Source organism: Carya illinoinensis, chromosome 13, assembly GCF_018687715.1.
Source record: "Carya illinoinensis cultivar Pawnee chromosome 13, C.illinoinensisPawnee_v1, whole genome shotgun sequence".
Taxonomy (NCBI): Eukaryota; Viridiplantae; Streptophyta; class Magnoliopsida; order Fagales; family Juglandaceae; genus Carya; species Carya illinoinensis.
Window position 1 is genome coordinate 34,102,023 of NC_056764.1, and position 26,464 is coordinate 34,128,486.

General features: G+C 37.1%; 2 protein-coding genes across 3 annotated transcripts; one reads left to right on the forward strand and one right to left on the reverse strand.

Moving 5' to 3' along the window:
* Positions 1-6,740: 6,740 nt before the first annotated feature.
* Positions 6,741-8,643, forward strand: LOC122292925 (probable polyamine transporter At3g13620). The gene has a single exon (XM_043101489.1). It carries the CDS (start codon positions 7,006-7,008, stop codon positions 8,422-8,424), a length of 1,419 nt encoding a protein of 472 aa, XP_042957423.1. The 5' UTR covers positions 6,741-7,005; the 3' UTR covers positions 8,425-8,643.
* A 2,827-nt stretch (positions 8,644-11,470) lies between these two features.
* On the reverse strand, positions 11,471-20,660 carry LOC122292295 (probable CoA ligase CCL12). 2 transcript variants are annotated; one of them, XM_043100550.1, is made up of 14 exons: positions 20,148-20,660; positions 19,080-19,209; positions 18,702-18,961; positions 17,223-17,424; positions 15,536-15,576; positions 15,041-15,169; positions 14,836-14,909; positions 14,526-14,746; positions 13,995-14,089; positions 13,703-13,919; positions 13,316-13,441; positions 12,622-12,720; positions 12,123-12,329; positions 11,471-11,774 (listed from the first exon to the last, which is right to left on the reverse strand). In XM_043100550.1, exons 1-14 carry the CDS (start codon positions 20,414-20,416, stop codon positions 11,661-11,663), a joined length of 2,184 nt encoding a protein of 727 aa, XP_042956484.1. In that variant the 5' UTR covers positions 20,417-20,660; the 3' UTR covers positions 11,471-11,660. The 2 variants fall into 2 exon arrangements, with proteins under 2 accessions (XP_042956484.1, XP_042956485.1); XM_043100551.1 differs by lacking the exon at positions 20,148-20,660 and adding an exon at positions 19,316-19,718.
* Between the last annotated feature and the right edge of the window lie 5,804 nt (positions 20,661-26,464).

Consider the following 26,464-nt stretch of genomic DNA (forward strand, 5'->3'; position numbering starts at 1 on the left):
ATATTAACTTATTAAGCAACCCTTTTTTTGCTACTGCTAAAGTTTGATTTGAATGATTATCAAAGATCACGGCCTATTTAGAGATAAGATAATATTAGTTGGAACTTGAATAAAATAATATTAAAATATTAATTTTTAATATTATTATTATTTTAAAATTTAAACAAGTTAAATTATTTATTATATTTTATGTGAAAATTTGAAAAAGTTATAATATTGAGATGAGATGAAACATTCTCTGAATCCAAACAAATTCTAATTATAAGCTTCATTAACTTTATTATAATACATCCAACACCATGTCTCTGAACATACTACCTTACACTACTGATTATTGTTAGCATATATTTTTCAGAAATGTACCTTAAGAACAGCACAATATTCAGAAACGAATATATATATATATATATATAAATATATATTTATATATGATATTGGTTCTTCCTAAATTTCCCACTTGGCTCCTCGAACCTTATTTACTTTAATCAGTAAACATAAAGTAGTCAACTAGTGGAAAGGAAAAAGAGATCACGAGAAATACATAGCTACATTAATTTACTAGCTAGCATGATCATGTTTCACATTGATTCTAAACTTGATCATGTTGCAGATGGAGACAAAGAAGTAAACGGTGCCATGCACCGTTTACTATTTTGGCATATAAGGCACCGTTCGGTGCTTTTGTTAGGCACCTCCCCACCTCTTCCTAAAATCATGCAGCAAATTGCTGCATAGTACTGATTTGCTCTCCTATAAATAGGAGAGCTTAAGCATCAGAGAGGGAGCAGCAAAGCGTGGAAGATAGTGAGCAGAGAGTTGTGTGTGTGCAGATAGTGTAGAGAGTGGGTGAGAGAGTTTTTTGTAAAAATCAATTTTTATAGTGAAATTACAGCTTCTGTGGACGTAGGCAGTTGCCGAACCACGTTAAATTTCGTCCCTCCGTTATTTAGAATCGTCTCTGGGTCAGAACAGCTCCCAACAACTGGTATCAGAGCACCGGTTCGAGCTGTCCGAAAATTCAAGTTGTTCAAAATCAATTTTTGACAACTCCACGGTGTTCCTCGCGTCGAGAAGAATCCGTTGCCGCAAACGGAATCGAAAACGGAAGTCGGAAGAGGCTACACGCGCCCCTAGAAGATCGGCGTGTGCATCTGCTGCAAATCCACGCGCCCCACGCGCTCCAGAGGTTGAAGACGCGTGTACCACACGCGCTCACGCGCCCCCACGCAAACCAGAGGTTGAAGACGCGTGAGTAACACGCGCTCACGCGCCCCCACGCGCCCTAGAGAGGTTCGGCGCGTGTAACACACGCGCCTCACGCTCCCCCACGCGCACAGTACTGTAGGCGCGTGTTCCTCACGCGCCACGCGCTTGCTCACGCGCACTGTACAGCGCGTGTATCTCACGCGCCAGACAGATCAGAACCGTCCGTTTTTTCAGATCTGTTTTTGGCTAGATCTAAGCCGTTCGGAGTCCAATTTTGACGATCAAATAGTGCTTTCCAACTATTTGGATCATTCCGGACTCATCCGTACGGTCGAAATTTTGATATTCGGCGTCAATATATTGGATCTGAACCATCCACGTGTTGCAGATCATTTTGGGCTAGATCACGCCAGTTGGAGTTCCATCGCGACGATCAAATAGTGCTGACAAACTATTTGGATCATTCCGGACTCGTTTCCAGCTAATTCAAGTGTTTCGGGCGCAGCGGTAATCTTTGTTTGTTTAAATTTGAACTCATGGCTGGAGAAGAAGTTAAAGGTGCTGGTATCGAGAAATTTGACGGTACAGACTTTGGCTACTGGAGAATGCAGATAGAAGATTATCTCTATGGGAAGAAACTACATCTTCCACTCCTAGGAAGAAAGCCAGATGACATGAGCAATGATGATTGGAGTCTCCTTGATAGACAAGTGTTGGGAGTCATTAGACTAACACTGTCAAGATCAGTTGCACACAATGTGGGAAAGGAGAAGACCACGGCGGATTTGATGAAAGCTCTATCGGATATGTACGAGCAGCCATCAGCCAATAACAAAGTGCATTTGATGTACAAGCTATTCTACTTGAGAATGGCAGAAGGAACTCCAGTTATTCAGCATCTGAATGAGTTCAACACCATCATCAATCAATTAGCTTCAGTGGGGATTGAATTTGATGATGAAGTACGTGCACTGATTGCTCTGGCTCAATTGCCAAAAAGCTGGGAGGCCATGAGAACAGCTATTAGCAATTCTTATGGCAAAACAAAGATGAAGTATCAAGAAATCCGGGACCATATTCTTAGCGAGGAAGTTCGTAGAAGAGATACAGGAGAAGCATCAACTTCTAGTTCTGCCTTAAACCTCGAGACGAGAGGTAGAGGAGCTAGTAGAAGTTCAAATCGGGGCAGATCGAAGTCCCGAAGAGGCAGAAGTAAATCAAGGTCCGGAAAACAAGTACAGTGCTGGAATTGTGGCAAGACTGGCCACTACAAAAATAATTGCAAAGAAGCAAAGAAGAAGAATGAGCATGACTCTGTTAATGCCACAACAGAAGATCTCCAAGATGCCTTACTTCTTTTAGTCGACAACCAAATTGAATCTTGGGTGTTAGATTCAGGAGCCTCGTTCCACACTACAGCACACAGAGAAATCATGCAGAATTATGTCACTGGTGATTTCGGGAAGGTGTACTTAGCAGATGGTGAAGCGTTGGAAATCGAAGGCATGGGAGATGTACCAATCAATCTGCCCAATGGAAGTGCATGGTTGCTACAGAAGGTGCGACATGTTCCTAAGCTCATGAGGAACTTGATTTCTGTAGGACAACTTGATGCTGATGGGCATTCGGTACTATTTACCGGTGGCACGTGGAAGATAACAAAAGGAGCTATGGTAGTAGCTCGAGGCACAAAAACAGGTACTCTATATATGACTTCAAGCATTAGAGATACTATTGCAATTGCTGATGCAAATGCCAACCTATGGCATCAGAGGCTTGGTCATATGAGTGAGAAATGAATGAAAATACTATTATCCAAGGGGAAGTTACCAAAGTTGGAATCAACTGATTTTGACATGTGTGAAGGTTGCATTTTTGGGAAACAGAAAAAGGTTAGTTTCCTGAAAAATGGTAGAACTCCAAAATCTACAAAGTTGGAGTTGGTGCACACAGATTTATGGGGGCCATCCCCAGTCGCTTCTCTTGGAGGATCGCGGTACTATGTTTCATTTATTGATGACTCAAGCAGGAAAGTATGGGTTTATTTTTTGAAAAATAAATCTGACACATTTGATACTTTCAAGAAGTGGAAAGCCATGGTTGAAAATGAAACAGGCTTGAAGTTAAAATGTCTGAGGTCAGATAATGGAGGAGAGTACATCGACGGAGGGTTCAAAGAATTCTGTGCTGCAAATGGGATTAGATTTCAGAAGACTATTCCCGGGACACCGCAGCAGAATGGCGTAGCTGAACGCATGAACAGAACTCTCAACGAACGTGCCAGAAGCATGAGGCTGAATTCAGGATTGCCTGAATGTTTTTGGGCTGATGCAGTTAACACTGCAGCCTATTTGATTAATCGGGGACCTTCAGTTCCCTTAAAGTTTGATCTACCAGAGGAAGTCTGGAGCGGAAAGAAGGTAAATCTTTCCCATTTGAAAGTTTTTGGCTGTTTATCATATGTTCACATAGATTCTTCTGATCGTAACAAGTTAGAAGCCAAATCTAGAAAATGTTTTTTCATCGGTTATGGTGATGAAGAATTTGGCTATCGATTTTGGGATGATAAAAATCGCAAAATCATCAGAAGTAGAAATGTGATTTTCAATGAGCAGATTCTGTACAAAGCTAGGTCACAAGCTGAACCTGAGGAGCAGCCAAAGAAACCTGAGGTTGTTGACTTTGATGTTACTCGAGTCAACACTGATCAGAACGAGGATCAAGAGAATGATGATCCACAGATCGAACAACGTACACCACTCACTGTTATTCGAAGATCTTCAAGGACAATCAGGCCACCACAACGGTTCTCACCATCTCTATACTACATCTTGCTAACAGATAGTGGTGAACCGGAAAGTTATGATGAAGCTCTACGAATTGAAGATTCGATCAAGTGGGAGAAAGCCATGCAAGATGAGATGGAGTCACTGATGTCAAATCAGACATGGGAGCTAACTAAGCTTCCAAAAGGCAAGAAGGCTTTGCACAATAAATGGGTGTACAGAATTAAGGAAGAGCACAATGGTAGCAAGCGCTACAAAGCCAGAATGGTCGTGAAGGGGTTTCAACAAAAGGAAGGTGTTGACTACACAGACATTTTCTCCCCAGTTGTAAAATTGACTACGATCAGGCTAGTGTTGGCAATTGTGGCTGCAGAGAATCTACATCTTGAGCAGTTAGATGTGAAGACTGCATTCCTTCATGGTGATTTGGAGGAAGACATTTATATGCACCAGCCACAAGGATTCTCAGTGAAGGGAAAAGAGAATCTAGTTTGCAAACTGAAGAAGAGCTTGTATGGCCTAAAACAAGCTCCACGACAATGGTATCGGAAGTTTGACAACTTCATGTGCAGTAATGGATTTACAAGACTGCAGGCTGACCATTGTTGCTATATGAAGAACTTTGACAACTCTTATATTATCCTACTGTTGTATGTGGATGATATGCTCGTTGCAGGGTCAAGCATCGAGGAGATCAATAAACTGAAGAAGCAGTTGTCAAAGCAATTTGAGATGAAGGATTTGGGTGCTGCAAAACAAATCCTTGGTATGAGAATTATTAGAGACAGGTCTAATGATACTCTCAAGCTCTCGCAGGAGGAGTATGTAAAGAAGGTGCTCAAAAGGTTTAACATGGACAGGGCGAAACCAGTGAGCACACCCTTAGCTAGTCATTTTCGACTAACTAAGGATCAGTCGCCAAAGACGGAGGAAGAGCAAGAATGCATGAACAGAATACCCTATGCATCTGCTATTGGTAGTCTTATGTACGCCATGGTCTGTACAAGGCCAGATATTGCACAAGCAGTGGGAGCTGTGAGCAGGTACATGAGTAATCCAGGAAAGCAGCATTGGGAAGCAGTTAAGTGGATTTTGAGATATCTACAAGGCTCTTCAGATACGTCACTATGCTTTACAAAAGCAGGTTTAAAACTACAGGGATATGTAGATGCTGATTTAGCAGGTGACGTTGACAGCAGAAAAAGTACTACTGGATTTGTGTATACGCTGGGTGGTACAGCTGTATCATGGACTTCTAAGTTACAGAAGATTGTTGCTCTCTCAACTACAGAAGCTGAATACGTTGCTATAACTGAAGCAGGGAAGGAAATGGTTTGGTTGCAGTCATTCTTAGAGGAATTGGGAAAGAAGAATGAAAAAGGCATTCTGCACAGTGATAGTCAGAGTGCTATTTTTCTTGCAAAGAATCCAGCCTTTCATTCCAGAACAAAACACATACAGTTGCGATACCATTTTATCCGATCTCTTCTCGATAGTGGACAGCTGATACTTGAGAAGATTCGAGGAGCAGAAAACCCAGCAGACATGTTTACAAAAGTAGTTACTGCTGACAAACTGAAGCTGTGTATAGCTTCAGTTGGCCTCCATACTTAAAGGCATGATTTGAAAGTGCTGTGATAATTGCTATGAAGATATGTAGACTCATTTGTCTCCAAGTGGGAGATTGTTGCAGATGGAGACAAAGAAGTAAACGGTGCCATGCACCGTTTACTATTTTGGCATATAAGGCACCGTTCGGTGCTTTTGTTAGGCACCTCCCCACCTCTTCCTAAAATCATGCAGCAAATTGCTGCATAGTACTGATTTGCTCTCCTATAAATAGGAGAGCTTAAGCATCAGAGAGGGAGCAGCAAAGCGTGGAAGATAGTGAGCAGAGAGTTGTGTGTGTGCAGATAGTGTAGAGAGTGGGTGAGAGAGTTTTTTGTAAAAATCAATTTTTATAGTGAAATTACAGCTTCTGTGGACGTAGGCAGTTGCCGAACCACGTTAAATTTCGTCCCTCCGTTATTTAGAATCGTCTCTGGGTCAGAACAGCTCCCAACAGATCATATCACCCCGGAATTCCTTCCCCTAAACTATAGTTGATCAAGAGTGTTTGAATGAAGACTGAAAAATGCCCACAAAAGAAAAAGCTAAATTTGATGCGTTTTGATCTTTCCCCTCCATATTAATTAGAATTTTATAGGCCACGCATGCACTGCCACTAATAAGACTGAAGATCAAGAAGGAATCCAAATCCGTAAACAGCATAAAATCTCCAATTATTTAACATAAAGGTTTAGTGCCTTTGTTCAAAATATCAGTTCCTGATCAGTTTTCATGTTTTCCTAATATGATCTTAGAGCTTCATGTCACGATTAACTCTAAAATAAGACGATGGTGATGATAATAAGAGACAAATTAACCCTCTTCGTTTATAATAAATAAGATTAGTACTCCATAAGTTGCTCGGATTGGTTCGGTTAAATTTGAATTTAATCCGATTCATTTATTTGTAACATCGAATTTTCCAATCGAATATGAATTGAAGAATGTAATTATAAGATTGATAAGTAGAATTATTCTTTAATTCTCAATAACACAACCGCCAACAAATTACAATTTACACATGCATAGTCTTTTAATGGCCATCTAGCATCCATCCATGGCATCAATGCATACCGAGTCCCTTGCGCGCCTCTCTTTCACTATCTCCTAGTTCTACACCAGATAGCGTGCATACATAATTGAGAATAACACATATAGAGAACAAATTCTTCATATATAGTTATTAATGGCTGTAGCAAGAATATCTTAAAAGGGTAAATCCGTGTATAAATATACAACCTCTGATTAGCATTCCCTTACGGGAACGGTTTGGCTTTAGCCTTCACAGTTATAAAAAGAATCACCACCTAAACTGCATCAGTTTCAGTTCCGGGACGCAACACACAGAAGAGAAAGAGGAGAAGCCACAACCACCGTGCAAACTACTTCCTCGAAACCACCAAACATGCCTCACGAACTCCCTGTCTCCACAGCCACGACGACAACAACAACAAGAAGCACAGACCCCAAGAAGCTGACTCTCATACCTCTCATCTTTATCATCTACTTTGAAGTCGCCGGTGGCCCTTATGGAGAGGAACCAGCGGTGCAAGCAGCAGGACCCCTCTTCGCCATTCTCGGTTTCCTCATCTTTCCCTTCATTTGGAGTATCCCGGAGGCCCTTATCACCGCTGAACTCTCCACAGCCTTTCCCGGCAACGGTGGCTTTGTCATCTGGGCCGAGCGAGCCTTTGGTCCTTTCTGGGGGTCCCTCATGGGCACGTTCAAGTTCCTTAGTGGTGTCATCAACATCGCTGCCTTCCCAGTTCTTTGCATTGACTACATGAAGCGATTGCTCCCTGCTTTAGAATCTGGCCTTCCGAGGTACTTCGCCATCTTTGGCTCAACTCTAGGCCTTTCGTTTCTTAATTATACTGGTTTGACAATTGTTGGGTTTGCCGCCGTGGTACTTGCTGTTGTTTCACTTTTGCCTTTCGTATTGATGTCATTGATTGCACTCCCAAAGATTCAACCTCATAGATGGATCAGTATGGGGCAGAAGGGTGTTGAGAAAGATTGGAACTTGTTCTTCAACACCCTTTTCTGGAACTTGAATTTCTGGGACAGTGTCAGTACACTAGCCGGAGAAGTTGAAAACCCCCGGAAAACTTACCCGAAAGCCCTTCTGGTTTCGGTGATCTTCACTTGCTTGGCATATCTATTTCCACTTTTGGCTGTGACTGGATCTCTTTCCGTGGACCAAAGCGAATGGGATGCTGGGTTTATGGCCCAAGCTGCAGGTATGATTGCAGGGAAATGGTTGAAAATCTTTCTTGAAGTTGGTGCTGTGTTATCAGCAATTGGGCTATACGAAGCACAGCTAAGCAGCAGTGCTTTCCAACTTCTGGGTATGGCTGATATAGGATCTTTGCCCATGTTTTTCGGTTTAAGGTCTAAATGGTTCAACACCCCTTATGTTGGGATTTTGCTAACCACTTTGATTTCACTAGGGGTTTCAAACTTCAATTTCACTGATATCATATCCTCGGCCAATTTCTTGTATTCTTTGAGCATGTTGTTAGAATTTGCTGCATTTATATGGCTGAGAAGGAAGTTGCCAATGATGAAGAGACCTTACAGGGTTCCATTGAAGCTGCCAGGGCTGGTGATGATGTGCTTGATACCCTCTGGGTTTTTGGTAGTTATAATGGCTATTGCCACTAAGACTGTTTATTTAGTGAGTGGAATAATGACTGTTGCTGGGATTGGATGGTACTACTTGATGAAAATCTGCAAATCAAAGAAGTTGTTGAAGTTCAATGTTGGTGGTGAAGTTGGAGGAGTTGAAGAAATTGACCAAGTGAGGGTGGTTGGTCATTCATGACCTTTTCACCAGTTGACCTTGCAATTTCACCTTGTTTTTTGCAAACAAAATTCAACCTGTTACAGACACTTGGCTCTGAGTCTGCCAAGGTGAATTATTATGATCTGTAGGTCAGTATGCAACTAGAACATTTCATATGAATTACATTTTACATTTTGTTCCTTTCTGCAGAGGCATGGGTTCAGAAATTAATATATTTTTAATATAGTTCATAGACCAGTTCAATCGGCCTCTACATGTGATCGAATTCATCGATCTAAAACAATGTTTTTTTTAGCTTTCTTAAAAGTTGAGTTTTGTTTTTGTACCTGTAAAATTTGGGAGAACATCTAATAATAAAAGAATAGTTAGAACACATACCTCTATCCATCATTGATCAAATATTTGCAAGAATGATTATTTCTGAATTGTGAACCCTCACAAATTTCTATATGGAAAGTATCGGGTAGGAGTTTTCAGCCTATCTTTATTTATGTTAATGAATGTGACTGATGGAGAATCACAGACCTTTATATATAGATAGGCCAAGACCCTTATTCACTGTTTTCTAAGTGTTGCTTTCTTTCCATCAAGGAATGCAATGTTGGGTTTTAAATAATTAGTATCTTTTAATTACCCATAGTTTTTAATATAAATATAAAATTATTAAAATAAATATATATAATATATTTGAAAGGATGTGACACGTAAGTCACCTTTAAGTCTCTCATGAGGAAACGTGTTCTTTCAATATCAACATTTGACAAAACTTGACATATTAATTTTTTTCATCCGTGTGTATGTAAAAATGGTGGAGAAAATTGAAAGATAAGATGTGAAGTTTTCTCTTTATTAGGGTGAAGAGTCGAGAAAAAACTAGAAGAGGAATGAGTATTTTGTATTAATTATGTAACAAAAAGTTTATAATGTGAAGTCACTTTTATGTACTTTCTGTACACTCTACTAATGTGATTGGTTGCATGATTTTTTTTTAGTATAAAATAATTGTTTTGACCAATTACATCCGTGGTGTGTATAAAAAATATAGAAAAATAACTGTACGTAACAGAACTCATTTTGTAACTATGCATAGAATAATCTTTAATTGGTTCTACTCAACTAACTATAGTTTGGTGATGAGGAGTGCGTGATGACTAGCTTGAAGATAGAAAAATGCTCAATAAAGAAAGTTGAGATCTAGCTCCTTTGGCTTAAAGTTGAAGACCGGCATAAATTCTTCTCGGCTTTGCTTCAAAGAATATAGATCTATATATATTTTTGGAACAATTGGTGTATCGTGTTCCATTTTTGTGTCCTTCCTTTATTCTATCCTATCTAGGAATCTATTTAAGAAGCTTTGTGCAAAAGTTTCCCTCTCATTAGAGAGTGGTACATTATTTTTGAGTCCCTTCTCGAAGTGGCACAAACTCCTTAATATTCTAGAGTCCTAAAAGCCTTTTCATTGAAGTTATAGATGCTGTATAAATCTTACTCTCTACTCTCTATATTTGAAAATTCTACAGAGAACCATAGCCTTTTGCTGTATCTATTACATTAAAAAAGAAATTGAATCCAGCTAATATGGGCAGGCTTTTGTATATTTGACATGAGAAATGATTTGTTTAAGTCCCATATAGAACTCATGTGCAGTTCCTTTATAAAAAAGTAGATCTCACTGTAAAAAAAATATATTTTCTTTTTTAGTAAGATTCACTTTTCTACAAATGACTTGTACGAAACTTGTCTATTTAAAACTTGTACGTTATTCATTTGACATGGTAAGTGGCCTTATTCAGCTATCACTCTGTTTCTCTTTTTCAATGAATAACGATATTAATATAACTAGTTTACAATAAATCAATGAAATCATGTCATTTTATGAAAAAAATTAATGCCGATTTTATTTTTTAATAAATCAATGATATTATTACTCTTCTCTTAATAATTGATAAATATTATTAAGAGTAAAAACTAATAGGTACGGGACACCTTGACAATTCAGATTATATCAGGCATTTCTTCAGGAAAGCTTGTCATGGGAAGAACACATTAATTTGCAAAATATGAGTTATTCCGACAAGTTATCCGGTTGTTCTATTGCAATCAAAATAGTTTTTATGAAATAAGACCACTACTGTAGATTGCACAAAAATTGGAACATGGTTCCTAGAAGTTGATGTCATGTATGAAATAACACCAAACCTCCATTTTGGAGGCTGGAGGGTTATGCTAACCACGCCATGGGTCTTTTGGCAGACATGATGGAGGGTTATGCCAATCAGGCCATGGGCCTTTTGGCAGTCTCATGTCTGTATTTTGAAACAATATGTGCGTGTGATGAGTGTTAGTCCATCTGGCTCACGAGATTGCAAAGGAAAGGTTGCTGCTTGGTAATGGATTGTTAAATGCACTTGCCCAAGAATGCTTCTGATGGACGTACATCCACTTTGTTGCTTTGACGTTGTAAATTGAAATGGTGTTATTTTCCAATGGAAGGACAAATTATAGTGGCTTGCTTTTGGGAACCAAGAATTAGAATTCATGAAGAGGTCTGAGCTTGCTATTATAAAGCTAACTAAAAAGACAACTCCTACTGGATTAAATAAGGTTCGACTATATGTTTACTTCTAACCCATACTTCCGAGATCTCTAGCTTAGGAACACCATTCGTGCACCATGATTTTGCTGCAGGTTCCGTTTCAACCCCATTCATCTGTCTAAAATCTATATTGAACTGTCAATACAATGCACAATAATTACCACCTGGGATGTCTTGAAATAAGCCATGCGAATGTGCAGCTACCAACAGCAGCCTCTTAAGGGTAAATGCAATCAGTGACAGCTTCGAGCCGCAAGATTGCCATATAAGGTTGAATGAAGGGCAAGCTTTTCATTTAACACGACATGAATACTGTAGTGACTTGATTGTTAGCTTTACTCTATTTAATCAACAAGCCCTTTGATCATTTTCCAATGGGCTATATTGCAAGCTACTCAAACTTCACAGTCAGCAACTCTTATGACATATTATAGTATAATCAGAGTTAAAGGAGTAAATGCCTCAAAATCAAAATCAATGAGCCCCGATTTATTAATGTCAAAACATATATCAACCAAGGATTCATGCTTGTTTCACGTTTCTCAAACATTTCTTCTTATTCTTTTACGTACTTCAGTAATTCAAGCATCTCAGTATGCACTTCAAGTTGATGGATTCTTGAAATTCGATGATGCACCAACAATGGACGGATGTGCCACTAAATTCTACTCCGAACTGAAAACTCATGCTTTATTTGGTCCCTCAGGACCCTTCTCAATAACTTGTTTGAAGCAGTTCTGGGGAACTCTGGAACAATCTTCACATTGTTCACCTGTTAATCAGTAAAAAAAGGAGAAATTGGACCAACGATGTACGAAGTAAAGTAGTCTGATTCACAGAAACCACCACGGATTTGAAAAGGGAAATTATTTCCATCTGTTCCACATACTATTTGACATAAGCTGATGAAACCTTTTCAGTATCTAGCATGAGTCTATCATTACATTCACAGTTTTGTTATAATTTGCAAAAGTGACTCCATTTTGTGTTTGTATAAACATTTTTAGATGGATAAATTTTGAATGACTCTTTTAACAAATATGAAGCTAAGCTCCAAAAAAATCAGGTGATGGTAACACTGATTGAAAGGGAAAGGAGTAGAATAGCCTGATAGTCAAACCTTAAACAAAGGGTTGAGGTTTCTTTGAATGGCCCTTGAGAATATTCTCTTCAGCTGTTCCGGTTCAATATTAAACCCTTTCTTCAATACTACAAACACGACCAATTGTTCTGGACCACCATTAACTGGTGCAATGCTGATTGCGGCAGTCTCCAAGATGCTTTCATCAGCACGGTCACAAACACGCTCAATTTCAATGGAACTTGTCTGCGTATCAAGAACATTCAAAGTTCCAATATCAAAAAAATATTCTAAGCATACCGATTAAAAGGAAACTGACGAGTCTTTCTGGTGAAGCCAATTTAAGTTTGCTTAATTGCATCACATGTCGAAAGCTTGTTTGGCAAGATTTTAAAGTTGAGACTTCCCATCCAGTTGACTTTAAAGAAACCCATAATTCATAAAAGTTCAAGACACCTTGTCTTCCTCCAGTTAGTCCACAGCATATAGCAGGGTCAATGTCAAACGATGAAATTGAAGAATACGGTGAATGGTGTACCTTAATGCCTCCAAGGTTCATGGTGTCGTCAACCCTACCCTGTACTATCATATAGCCTCCAACAGTTCTCTCAACAATGTCTCCATGTCTCCTGAGGCGCTGACAATGCATATATCAAATTATAATACGATATTAGTCACCCTTGAGTCATATCTTATACTCACCAAGCAGAATATCTTACACTTCTATATGTGCTGTCAATGATGGGAAATGGATAAAAAACCATAAAGAAAGAATAATAGAAATTCTGACGTACAAATTCTAAGTTATGCAGATAACTGTTGTAAATGATAAAGCTATGCATCATAAGAACTAGCGAGTACCAACATCTTTCCATTTCAGCAATTGCTATCCTATGGGTGAGATAGCACACTTGGAACTTTATTAAAAAAAAAATTAGGGTCACAATCAATTTCGAATCAGGACCCAAAACCTATGCACCCAATCTGAAGATAGCTATTAACCAGTTAGCTGTCCAAGAGTCATGAAAGGGAACTGCATCTTTCAGTCCGGTGATTTGTCCCTAGTCATTTAAGGACACTATTCTTGCTGCTTTTATGGGGAAGAAATAACTAATATTTTCAAAAGAATATCGTCCTGCCTGTAGGTTAAAAAAAGTTATAAATGATATTATGATAAGGCATACAAAGAGGTGATTATGCAAGTATTCAAACATAAGCAGGTATACACATACCATTCCTTTATACATTGGCATGCCATTGAAGTAAATTTCATCATGATCAGCATTAAGCAGTCTATCAGTTGCTCCCATGTTTATGGGGAATAAACCCACTTCACCAGCACAAGCTTGATCATCTGGCTGTCATATAGGTCAAAGAGATCAGCCATGTCCATACAAAATGAACTTATAAATATCAGTCATTTGCTTTCATGACCCCACATTCCGTTTTCATTACCACAAGAACTGTTGCAATTGCTCAGAAATTGCTCATCAACAGTCAATGCAATAGCAGAGCACAACCAAGTACTGGGATGATCTGATCTGGTGACAGTCAGATGATTGCAACAGCAGCAAAAGAAAATGAACCATAACTACAAATGATCCAGAAAATATGCTTACATATGGTATCCCATATTCATCAAGGATAACAAAGCCTGTTGTCAGTGATGCTGTGCTAAAGGCTCCAAAAACTTGCGGCTGCAATGGACTTCCTTGGATGTAACATGATGCAAGTTCTGTGCCGCCACAACATTCCATAACGGGTTTGTAATAAGCTCTTGAAGAGAGCCATTGGTCATCATCAACATTGGATGCTTCCCCAGTGGATGCAAATAATCTGTAAATGCACATACCTAAGTTATTATTCTTTAGTTAAATACAACAGGGTTTTTCTAAAATGCAAAGACATTACTTTATCCTTGTCCAATCTAGGCCTTTCATACACTCTGTACTCCTCCAAGATTTTACTAAGCTAGGAACTGTACCCAAAACAGTCACTCCTGCATCCTGAACAGAAGTTATAGAAAAATTAGTTGGTATTTTGGATGGAGAGTTCTAACACTCGTGCAAAACATACAATTGCTACAGTCTGACTTCTATATAGTTGTATGCAGAAGTTTTGTTATTCGTGGAGCATCATGTAAATCTCTCATTTTTTGTAATTAATTATCATAGTACAACTTCATCTAAGTAGTTCATCTTCAAGAAAGCCCGGGAAAAAGTTTGTCTAATTTCCACCACTAACTAAAAATTCTAAACCATTTTAAGCAATCATAGTCTTTCATAAGATCTCTAGTGGGCTTTGGGAGTTTCTCGTCCGAGGATATATTGATTAAGAATTAGAATTGACCCTCCTACAAGCCTATTGGCCTTGGTTTTATTTTATTCCCATGCACCTGCTGGCTTCCCTAATTTGGGTTGTAATTCTATAAGCACCAATCACCTGAACGAATTTTCCAAAGCCACGGCCAAGAGGTGTTCCATGATAAAGTGCAAGAGTTGCACCAGTTAGAAAGCATGAATAAAGTAAAGCTGGTCCCATCACCCATCCCAAATTTGTGGGCCAGCAGAAAACATCTCCAACTTGAACATCAAGGTGAGCCCAAACATCAGCAGCACCTCGAATTGGTGAAAGTTGTGTCCATGGAATAGCTTTTGGTTCTCCTGACGAAGATTGATGAATGAGCTAAACAATTATGATAAAAGGAATCTTAGAGTCACGCTAATATATATTTGCTAGAATAGTATTCTACCTGTGGTTCCAGATGAGAAGAGAATATTGGTCACAGTTTCTATAGGTCGATAGCTTGGAATATTACTAGTTGATCTGCCAGGAAGAGAATGCCATTACTCTAATAAATTCGTTGGACATTCTTAGCATGTGATATAAAAATAGAAATTTATTTCCGTTAGCAAGTGTTTTGTTGGTCCAATCTTACATCATTACAGTAAACTTACCTTGGATGGTGACTGGCACCAGAAAGAAAATCTTTCCACAATAAATCCTGTTCTCTTAGCTGAGTGCCTACATCCTTCCCGATCACAGGGAGCACTATAGCCTTAATCGGATCAGCTTCTACTACTCGACTGCAAGGAGAAAGCAGATAACCACGATCATGCCAAAGGTATCCTATAAACATGTTCTGTCTCCGACTAACGCTGTGAATAAATTTGAGCAAAGAATATGAAACTAATGTACTTGGAATAGTTTCCATCCCCTGCAAGTTCTAAAAGGCACAGCACTTCAAAGAAATGCATGCTAGAAGAACTCAAATGGAAACTGGCATATTGGGTATGGCATATTGCATATTGCCCAAACAAAAAAAGGATTGTCTGAGGCTCAGTTGGGATGAGTTCAGCATTTACATCATAAATTTTTCCCTTAATTCTGCCACTTTGTCAGAAAGAAGAAAGATGCATTGACTATCATAATGATAGAATGGTTGCATTTACCTGTACAAAGGAAACTTCCGACCTCCTCTTAATATGAAATCCTGCATAGGAATTTCCATACAGGAATAATTTTAAAAAACAAGAGCACCATATATATAAACGGAAACATATCAAAACTAGTTCGAGATTTAAATTAGTACTCAAGTAAGACAGCCCGTGACAACTGAAGCCAAATTGTAATAGGCTTCATGTTCGTTTTAACAAACCCAAATCCTTTAGGAAGAGACCCAATATACAGTTTGCATTAGCAATTTTGAAAAGCACATGAACATTCCATGACAAATATTACAGAGCTCCACAACTTTTTCACCTTAATTTTGTCCAAGAATCATCAGATGTACTATAAGATAGAAGTTATCTAATAAAAGTTTCTCCAAGAAGTAACTACTTGTCAAAGAAACAATTTTGTTTTTTGCCTCTTAAAAAGTACTACTTTACTTGGGGAAGGAAAAACTGAGATTGGATCAGAAACCGACAGATTAAAATCATAAACACAGGAAACTTGGCATGTGAAAAATACAACTAAATAATATGAAAAAAGAGAAAATGCAGAGGAACTCTAAATATTTAATGCCCCAGTGGAAGACCCAAACCACATGGCCTACACTTCAAAAAGACTAATGAATGATACAATTGGAACTCCATTGGAACATTACAAAGAGCTAGAACTTCTTTTTCTCAAACAATATGAGATCTCATATACCACTTGCGGCCTGTCCTTATCACTTATTAAAATGAGTTATCACAATCTGCCCCCCCTATATTCCCAACATACGCGCCCTAATGGAAGGTCCAAACCATATGACTATACTCCAAAAGGACTAGTCAATTATACAATTGGAGCTCCATTGGAACCATTATAAAGAGCAATAATTTCTCCTTCCCAAACAATGTGGGATCCTATACACCACCTACCCACTTATCAAAATGGGGTATCACAAAATATATGCTAACCAAGTCTCACAAAATCTAACCAATATTTTTCCGTAAGATTGCCACCAGGCCAGGGAGAGAGGAGGCTTTATATTTCAATAAACATCAATTATTGGTTAAATGATTTGTTAGATAGAAGAAGCCCAGATAGAACTAGGCCTGGATTATGCCTTAGAGCTATGCTTCTGGAAACAATTGGAAAGTAGGTGTAATCCACTCTTGTTAATATGATATAATCTGGGCAGTATACAGAAACTTAAACAACCAAAAATGACAACATTAAATGCAGGAACACATGTAGTACAATCAAAATTTATAATGAGCCAAACTAATAATCAAATGGCTCACAGATGAAACAATCTTCATCTGAATGTTAAGAAAGTGATGTCTTCAAACACAATGACACTGTTGAAATGGAAATTATTTTTTGGGTAAGTAAAATGAGGAATCCAAATTAGATAACTATCCGAAAGGCAGAATGGTCAGACCAGCATTTTTGCACCTTTGAGTTCATTTAAGGGATTTTCTAGGCAGCAAATAACATACAAATATCCTTGCCAATTGGCAATTTAGCAATGACACTGTAAAACTAACATGACTCTGCATGTCCTCATCATAACCGAAATTCCCTTTCTTTGCTTCTCTGGGTTTTTTTGGGGGAAAAGAAATAGAGATGTGGGGCCAACTAGATTCGTTTCCCACAGAAATCCCACATTTCTAACGTAGCAAATGGTTTATGGAAGTGAACTATCACCTGAGTGAAGATACCCTTTGCTTTTGATACACGCAAACGAGTTGCAATTTCCTTTGCAGCAAAGCTGTCAGCTATTGATACAACAACAAATCCTGCTAGCACAATCGCCAAATATATGATAACTGCATTGACCGTCATTGGCATGTCAATTGCAATTGCATCACCGTTTGTAAATATTGCATGCAGTGCATTAGCCACCAATCTGTGAATCAAATTGTAAGCACATCAACAATGTTAAAAAGGAAGATGATCAGGGGGCAGGAGAGACTTTGTGGTTAGATCCAAGTACAACCATGAAGAGAGCTACCGATTACAAGGATTTCGATTGTTACATCCAAAAACAAATAAGACAACTACTCAGTTACAACTTTCAACCCCAAAGCACAAGTTTGGTGTATTTAACTGCACTATCAGAGAATTCTCTGTTTTTATTAGTCAATTCCACATGCAGTGGGAGCATCTTGAACACAACACCATCCTATTCTTATAGAAAGAGAGGGTTCCGTTTAAGCTAGTGTTAAGAATATAATACAAATAATTAAATACACCTTTCCTCATTAGTTTAAGTTTTTGATATAAGTAGTGATCTCATATGGTATCAAAGCAGGGATCCTGAGTTTGAATTCTTACTGTACATTTTACCTCATTTAATTAAATATTTCACGTGTTGGGTCCACTCATTGAGGGATAGTCTAGCCCACACGTGAGAGGGAGTGTTAACACAAATATAAATTATTAAATCCCTCTCTTCCCATTAGCTTAAGCTTTTGGGACAAGTAGTGATTTCACATGGTATCAAAATAGAGATCCTAAGTTCAAACCTTGACTCTACAATCTACGTCATTTAATTAAATATTTCATGTGTCAGGCCCACTTATTAAGGGAGATTTTGACCCACACATGAGGGGAAGTGTTAAGAATATAATACAAATAATTAAATCTACATCCTTCCATTGTTTTAAACTTTTGGAATAAGTGGTGCTTTCATATGGTATCAGACTAGAGGTCCTGAGGTTGAACTGACTCTACATTTTACCCTATTTAATTGAATATTTCACGTGCTGGGGCCACTCATTGAGAGGGAGTCTGGCCCACATGTAAAGGAGAGTGTTAATACAAATATAAATGATTAAATCTACCTATTCCAATTAACATAAACTTTTAGGACAAGTGATGATTTCACACAATTTTAACAGTCATATTTTAAAGAAACGTGGGTATTGTAACTTTTAGTAGTTCAAGGTCCAGTGTATCAAAAGTAGTTTGAATAGCCCACTACAAAAGATGCAACAGACTGGGGATGGAAAGTGTGCTAAAAAAACTTGGCATCTGATTCCCTAAAAAGAATACATCTGAAAAGAATTTTGCTCTGTGAGATCAAGGCAGTAACCCCTCTTATGTCCTAGATAGATCTCATTTGCACTCTGAGTGCGTGTGTGTCGCAGCACCTTATAACTGGGGATAAACGTGAGAGCATACATTACTTGCTGTCGCAACTCTTGTAATGTAATATGATTAATATGGGAATCTTCAGAGCCTTCATCCCTCCACACAACAGCCAAATCACTATCCTCTTTTCTTGGATGATTTCTTGGTAGCAAACAACATTCTGCAATATTCAAAGCTGAACCAGGCAACCATGTTCCCCCATGTTTTGATTTGTCACTGGTATCTAAAATGCACTTTGGGGCCTCACGAAACGAAACTGAAAGCTCTTTTAAAACAATGGACCAGTAAGCCTGAGAATCATTGACAAGTACAGAGATGGAATCAAACCTCGGTTCCTCTAATTTGAAATACCATTTCGTATCAAACTTGGCATATACATACCTATGTAGGCACAAAAAGTATATTTACCTCAGGATGCTGAACGGAGAACTTCTGAAACTGGCTAAAACTTGTAATGGGATCCTTGTATGAAGTCCCTAATAGCTTTGAACCGTAATTTTCCATCAAACGTCCCAAGTTTGTATGTTTAGACTGATATCTAAGAAACAAAGAGAACAAGTATCACTTAACAGAAACCAGTGCATTAAATGTTTGAAGAGAGAAAAAAAGCAACCTTAGAGTCATTACAATAAAAAATCAATGACCTTTCGGTTAGATGTTCTGCAACAAAGATGAGTACAGAGAAGTTTCTGCAACTACTGATACAACCGTCACATATAACCAATTATATTAAATTTAATTAAAAGCAGCAGCACTGTCAATGCCGACTACATTACACTGCAATTATCACTTGCAGAGAATCAAATAAACATTATTGGGTCCCGATAGTGCTGATCCAGAGCCAGAGGGCATGGAAAGAAACACAGACAAATAGCTCAGTTCTTATAGCATCGTTAGAGGAGATCTGATTTGACATCAAACAACGCAATCAAATACTGGTACCAAGATGCCGACTCCCACTGATAACGTACTGTTCTAGCTGTCGGAAGTTAATATTGTTTCGGTATAACATCTTTGGCTGATCAAGAGCATACACGTCATTTTTATAATTTTCGTACAAACACCACCAAGATCATTTAGCGCCCTCCAGGTTTTGCTTCCACAACCCCCAACCATCCCCCCCGCCCCCCCTCTCCTCTTTCATGTTATCCATTTTAGTTAGATTTGCATGTAATATGATACGTCGATGGACTCCATGAACATGAGCTGACTGAAACGACGAAAAACAGTATATTTGTACCATGATGGCTCTCAAAGCTTTTCACAATAACGAGGCAAAACTATCAGAAAAAGATCTCATGTAACTAGGAAGAAGATAAATGGGAAAGAATTAAAGGACCAAAACGGAAACAGCAATGGAAATGAAACTGCTCAGAAGTCAAAACCAACAAATAAAGAAATGCCAGAAAACAGTGAGGAGTAGGTAGAGGTGGATAGACAGAAGGAGAGAAATGAAATAGCAAATTAAAATCATACTGGGAAGGGAACCAGTAAGGAGGGGGGCCATTGGTGGAGGTATCCCAATCAGCATAGACAGAGTAGTAGATCAGCTGGTGCAGCCGATGCGGGTGCCATGGCTTTAGCAACCTCCGAGCCACCACCTCGCGCCAAACCTTTCTTGGATCAGACCTTTCGGCTCCAGAAACTGCTTCGTTAAGGACCCTTTGAAACTCCTTGGCCTCTTCAATCGCTAGGCCTGCCTTCACCAAGTCCTCCATTGTTACTCCACAAATACTCTTCCCCATCGCTCTCTTCCTGTCTCTCTCCAACGTTTTTGTGGTAATTTACCGTGGTAGTTGTAGTAGTTTGGAAATGACAAAGATAAAGGTTGGGCAGGCGATGCGTATGGTTTCCAATAAATCAAGCAAGCTAGCCTCCCAAGTTTCTTTTGCTAAGATAAATGGACCGCCATTCGCCAACTCCAACAGGCAAGAAACTTGGTGGCATGTAATTGTAAACACTGGTCCTCAAGTTTCTGACATCGTGACTGTCACGACAATCACTTCTAGAGGCCCTCAAGTACGATGATTTGCTACCAACTTATTACCTACTTAGCACTCATTTATTATTTTTTAGTATATTTAAAATTTTTATTATTTTTTTAAATATTTTTTAACATTCTTAATTATTAATTTTTTTGTTTTTTAAAAAAGAGATAAAATGTGATAATAGAGTAGAACTTCTATTAATATTCATCACAAAATAATTCAAAAGGTTCAAAAAAGATTAATGTATATATAAAAATTTTATGTGTATTCACTTTTATATACTCTTTTATATATTTTAATAATATAATTAGTTATATATTAAAAAAATTAATTTAATTAATTATATCAATAAAATATGTAAAAAATGTACAAAAATAATTATGTATCCTCACTTTTATATATATATATATATATATATTTATCACATTTCAATGCCTCTCTACTTTATAACTCAGCTGGCAATTTGCATGAAAAGTCTCAATTAAAGCATTCGTGTTGATTGGTTTCTCTGAACAAAAATAGGTAAAGAATGTTTAAAGGAAAGGAAAATGGTTGTGTTCGATCGGCCATGTGACTCTGGCGAAGACGATTAAGTATCTGACCGAGCAGGATTGCCACTTCATTTTTATTTTTAGTTATAAAAAGAAAAACAAAGTGAATATTCTAACATTAGAACTCGGGAGTCGGGGTTTGACTGACGTGGTCAGAAATAGTGGCCTTTTACAAAATATTTTAAGAAAACAAACGAATTAAAACACGGTCTTATTTTATAGAGTACTGATGTTTCAGTCAGTTCTATTTTGAGTAACATTCTTGGAGTAAGACTGAGATGTTTATTTAAAAATTTAAAGTTGTATAAAATATCATATTTAATATTATTATTATTTTAAAATTTTAAAAAAATTAAATTATTTATTATATTTTATATAAAAATTTATAAAAATTATAATAATGAGATAATATAAGATGAATTGAGATCGTTTTTCAATCGAAACGGAATTATATTATCATTTTCCTCTCCCATAATTTCGAAATTAGGTGAAACAAAAACTTCATGCATGATGCATGGAGTACCCATGCATGCACCACATGTTTATTAACAAAAATTTCTAAATTTTACATACATCATCCTTTATACATCTTCCCCATTGAAAATGAATAGTTATAGTACTGTGATAAAATAGTGTGTATATATATATATATATATATAGTGTGTGTGTGATAATGTTTTTACATTATCGCTAGCTGCAGTACCTTGAGATTAGTAAGTTTGCTAGAAAATTAAGCTACTCTATTAATTAACAAGTGATCTTATTTTCATATATAAAATTCCTTTAATTTTCCTCGCATTACAAGAAAACCGTTTAGTTGTAACCAGTTATTTCTTGTAAAAATGATTATTTCTTATTAAAATGAATTTGTTTTAATCGCAAATAATCATTCTACAAATAATCAATCACAAATACTCGTTTTTTTTTGTAGTGTCGATTGAATAAATATATAGCTAGAATCTATTGCTTAAATGATGATGATGCATAAATAGTTAGAAAATTAATCATAAACATAAATATCTAGAAACCATATATCACACTTAAATGATGCATATACTACAAGAAAAATGATTTTATTGCGTCACTTAAATTCGTTGCAAAAAGTGTAAAATGCGTTGCTAACAAATATCACACTTGAATGGCATGATTAATTTTCGAGATTTGCATTTTGTTATGGATGGCATTTTTGTATCAATTCTAGCTCTAATTTGGATGGCATTTTTATAATTTTAAAATTTAAACGCATTTCTATAAATTTCTACTTTGATGACATTTCTATAATCTTATACTAATTTTTAGTTTATAATTAATAGAATTTTTCTAAATTTTTATAAGTACTTAATTAATTTAAATATATCCCATAATTCTCTGTCTATTTTAATTTTTAGATTTTATTATTTTTTTAATATTTTCATAGCTCTTTAACCTTTTTTTTTTTTTTTTGGTGTGATCTCAACTCAAAAATCTGAAATTGGTAATATATATTATTTTTCTATGGGTTCAGCGTATATTCAATTAGTAATTTATAAGCTCTGATATTGCATAATTAATACATACATGACATGTATTTATTTGATAAATTGTCAATGTTTATAATATATATATATATCTCAAATTAATGTGTTTTTTAATGCTCGATCTTTAGAATAGTACTCATGTACTGGTAATTATTGTTTGTTTATGAGCATATAGTAATAGTACTACTACTCGATCGAGATGAAAGAAATTCATGATGAGGAAAATCACGTGGAAGTGGTTAATGTACACTAACTAACTGGTCACGTTACTTTTGAGGTACTTATATTAATTTTATGAGTTTCTAATTACACTAAATCCAACAAAGTCAATGGCATGCAGTTAATATAGTAATTATAGACATGGCACGCTCCTCAATCAAGTAAGTTTAATTGTAGTAATATAATATCATCGATCGCTGGCTACATCAGTTTATTATATATATACATGATATGATGATCCTCGATTGACATGATAATTATCCTACGTACCCTAAACTTTGTCCTGAAATTATAGTACTGTAGATATATAGAAAATGAAAAAGATATTTGTGAGTGCAAGGGAGACTGATCAGGATCTACTCAATCATTAAAAATAAAAACAGTACTGGATAGCTGGAAAATCAAAGCTGAAAGTGAAATGATGGAGAAGAAATCAAAGAAGCCAGCTGGGCATGGAGGCATAGGGAGTTAAATGGGACCAGTACGTACACAAAATGAATGGTCCTCATCACTGAATTGATCATTTTCTTAGTAATTTTATTGCGCTCTGAAAGGAAATATATAGCTAGTGTGTTTTTCAAAGGAGAAATGAAGGAGAAAGGTGCGTGGGTGGTTTGATTTGGTTCTTTGGGAGATGGAAATAGTACTGGATCGAGAAAAAAGTGGGTAGAGATCATGACAGAATGGACATCATGCATGCATCATGCTGACGATTAATTAATTAAGTTAGGTGTGTATATAAATTCATGACCGAGAGACTAAGATATCAAAGGGGGCATTTTGCTTTCTCGATCAAATTAAAACTGGCATGGGAGGATGGGAAAGAAATAAAGAATATTGTAGTGGAGAGACAGAAGCATCATGCACTAGGCAGCATCAGGCTAGATCATATGGATCCACGTCTATTGGTGGGGCAGTACTTCTGACGACCACAGTGTGTGTATATATATAAAATATAATATAATTAATACACGTTAATGGGAGGACAACCCAGCAAGAAGATTAGGTAGCTCATGAAATGACAAGTACTAGATCTGCATCTATATTTTGTTGCCAAATATATAATTAATTTATAGTGTAAGGTAGGGACAATTACAAGTTTAAATTAAAAAGATCGAGTATTCAAATGAATTAGCTCGTTTCTAGAATTTGTCGATTTTGATTTCTTTGAAATTTTTGAGAAGAGATAAAGGATCGATCTTGAGCTCAATGCAGACTTTAGGCACATTTTTCAGCAAATAAATAGTAGCGGATTTCTGGACAAAGGAAGGAATACACGGTGTTAACATTGATCTTGTTGGTTTGGAATTTGAACAAATACATCTGTGGGGTATATTCGTATGGATCATTAGGGGATTCTTTTTATTAGAAAGAAATGGGATTTTTTTTTTTTTTGCTGAGAGATTTTTTGTAATCACTGTATTTCTCTACTGAGGTTTATTCTAATAAATTTGGAGTAGGGGCCTCTCTTGAACCGGGGCGACCTTTTAATACTTTTCATTAAAAAGATCCGAAGTATAAGATGGGATATAATCTCTCTTCTTGGGAAAATTAGTGAGAATTAGTGAAATTGCATCTTTTTTTGAATGTGCATATATATATAATCAGTAGTAGCGTCGTACTCAAAGCACTTGTGATCAGAAAGAACAGTGTCTTATTTCTTCTTCTTTATGTTATCGATCGATCTGATGCATGCGGGCGGGCAGGCAGCAGCAGCTCGTGCCTGGGGGAGGGGAGAAGTACAGAAGGCCGTGAGATATATATATATATATATATATATATATATATGATGAATGGATGATTCCCGAATATCGCCAGCATCTTTAATTATTCTACTTTTGACATCAATATCATTCTGCCTATATATATGTATGTATATATATAATAAAGGATTAATAGGTCCACTTCTGCATGCCCGTCATGGGCTTATATTCAACACGCGGCTACATGCTGCATATGCATGCCTTTTCCACTAAACAAATATGACCGAAACATGCCAATTAACCATTATATCTTTAAAATGGTTTTTTGATATATATAGCTCATATCCCACGCCGACGCCATTGATTATCATGTGACATGCATGTCTCCTTCATGCCATATTTTTCTAACATTCGATCTGGCTAGTTGCTGAGTGGGCTAGCTTTGCATTACCGCAGTTGTAACCATCAAGCTGGTATTATTAATGGTTTATCAATAAAATTATAGATACGTACCATCTATTTTCTTTTTAAAAAAATGGCAGTACGTACCGGAGTTTATAGTACCCATCCATGAATAAAGATGTTACAGAGGAATATGATCATCATCTGCGATTCAAAGGCACTCTATGATCAGAATTACAAGAGTCAATCGCCTTGTCCTTATCCACTCTGAGACTACTTCATGATCATGTTTAGGCATTATTAATATGGTACAGTTCCTAATAACTTGGGCAAGAAAAATCATGATGTACCTCTTGATATCATCATCATGCTCTCGTTCTGCACTAAGCAAATCACAGTTTTTTTTTTTTTTTTAAAACTTTGTTCAAGACAAGTGTTAGCAATAGAAAACTGATCCCGGCGTCGACAACAACAACACCGGGATCAGTTTTGTCAAGGCGAAAATGGCAGTGTATATACTTGGTGGTGGGTGATGCAAGATCTCCCATCCAGCTTCTTGCATCTCGAAGGACGACCACCAAATTAGGCAGCAACAGTAATATTTAAATTGGGCCCCTATTTCTATTAGGAATCATTTTTCAGTTTCCTTACCAAGCCCAACTGAACAATGTAGGGCCGGGAATCAACCCTTTTCAATAGGGGTGTGCATCCGGACTAGATTTTTTTCTAGTCCGGTCTGAAAATCTAGAATCTGGATGAATTCGGTCGGTTGAAGAAAATCCAGATCCGGTTATGGATTTGGTTTTATAACCCAGTTATCTGTAACCAGGTTATAATTTTTTTTTTTTTAAACTTTCTGAGAACGACACCGTTCTTCCTTAGGTTGATTTCCTCTCCACTTTCAGACAACTCTCGAATCCTCTCCACTTTTAGACAATTCTCGAATTCTCTTCATTGCTTCAGACTCTTCAGTCTTCACTGTCTATCTCTCGTTGCTCATCTCTCAAATCTCGACTCAAATCGTCTCTCGTCTCAATTCTCGTCTCTCGTCTCAACGATCGTCTCTCGTATCTCACGACTCTAAAGTTTGTTGAATCCAAAACCCTAGCCGAAACTTACTGTACGTTAATCTCTCTCTCTCTCTCTCTCTCTCTGTTTAGTTGGATTCATTTTTTCTGGATTTGTGTTTGATTTTCACTTGAGTCTGTTTGGATTTGTGTTTGATTTTTGCTTGGATTTCTTTGGGTTTGTGTTTGATGTTCTGGGTTTGGTTGTTATGTTTGTTCTGTTTTTGCTAGTGCCTGTCAGTTCTATTTTGACTTAAATTTTTATGTTAGACCTTTTGCTAATTCGAGACTAATATTGTCATTACCAAATCAGCATGTAAGCTTGCATTTTGTAAAAAAAAAAACT

Excerpts from the sequence above, each read along its gene's own strand:
- LOC122292925 (XM_043101489.1), top strand. The coding sequence starts at position 7,006 with ATGCCTCACGAACTCCCTGTCTCCACAGCCACGACGACAACAACAACA.
- LOC122292295 (XM_043100550.1), bottom strand. The coding sequence starts at position 20,416 with ATGGGGAAGAGTATTTGTGGAGTAACAATGGAGGACTTGGTGAAGGCA. Across the intron at positions 14,910-15,040 it reads GGTGCCAGTCACCATCCAAG|ATCAACTAGTAATATTCCAA; the intron begins GTAAGTTTACTG and ends TCTTCCTGGCAG. Across the intron at positions 14,090-14,525 it reads GCTTTGGAAAATTCGTTCAG|GATGCAGGAGTGACTGTTTT; the intron begins GTGATTGGTGCT and ends ACTTCTGTTCAG.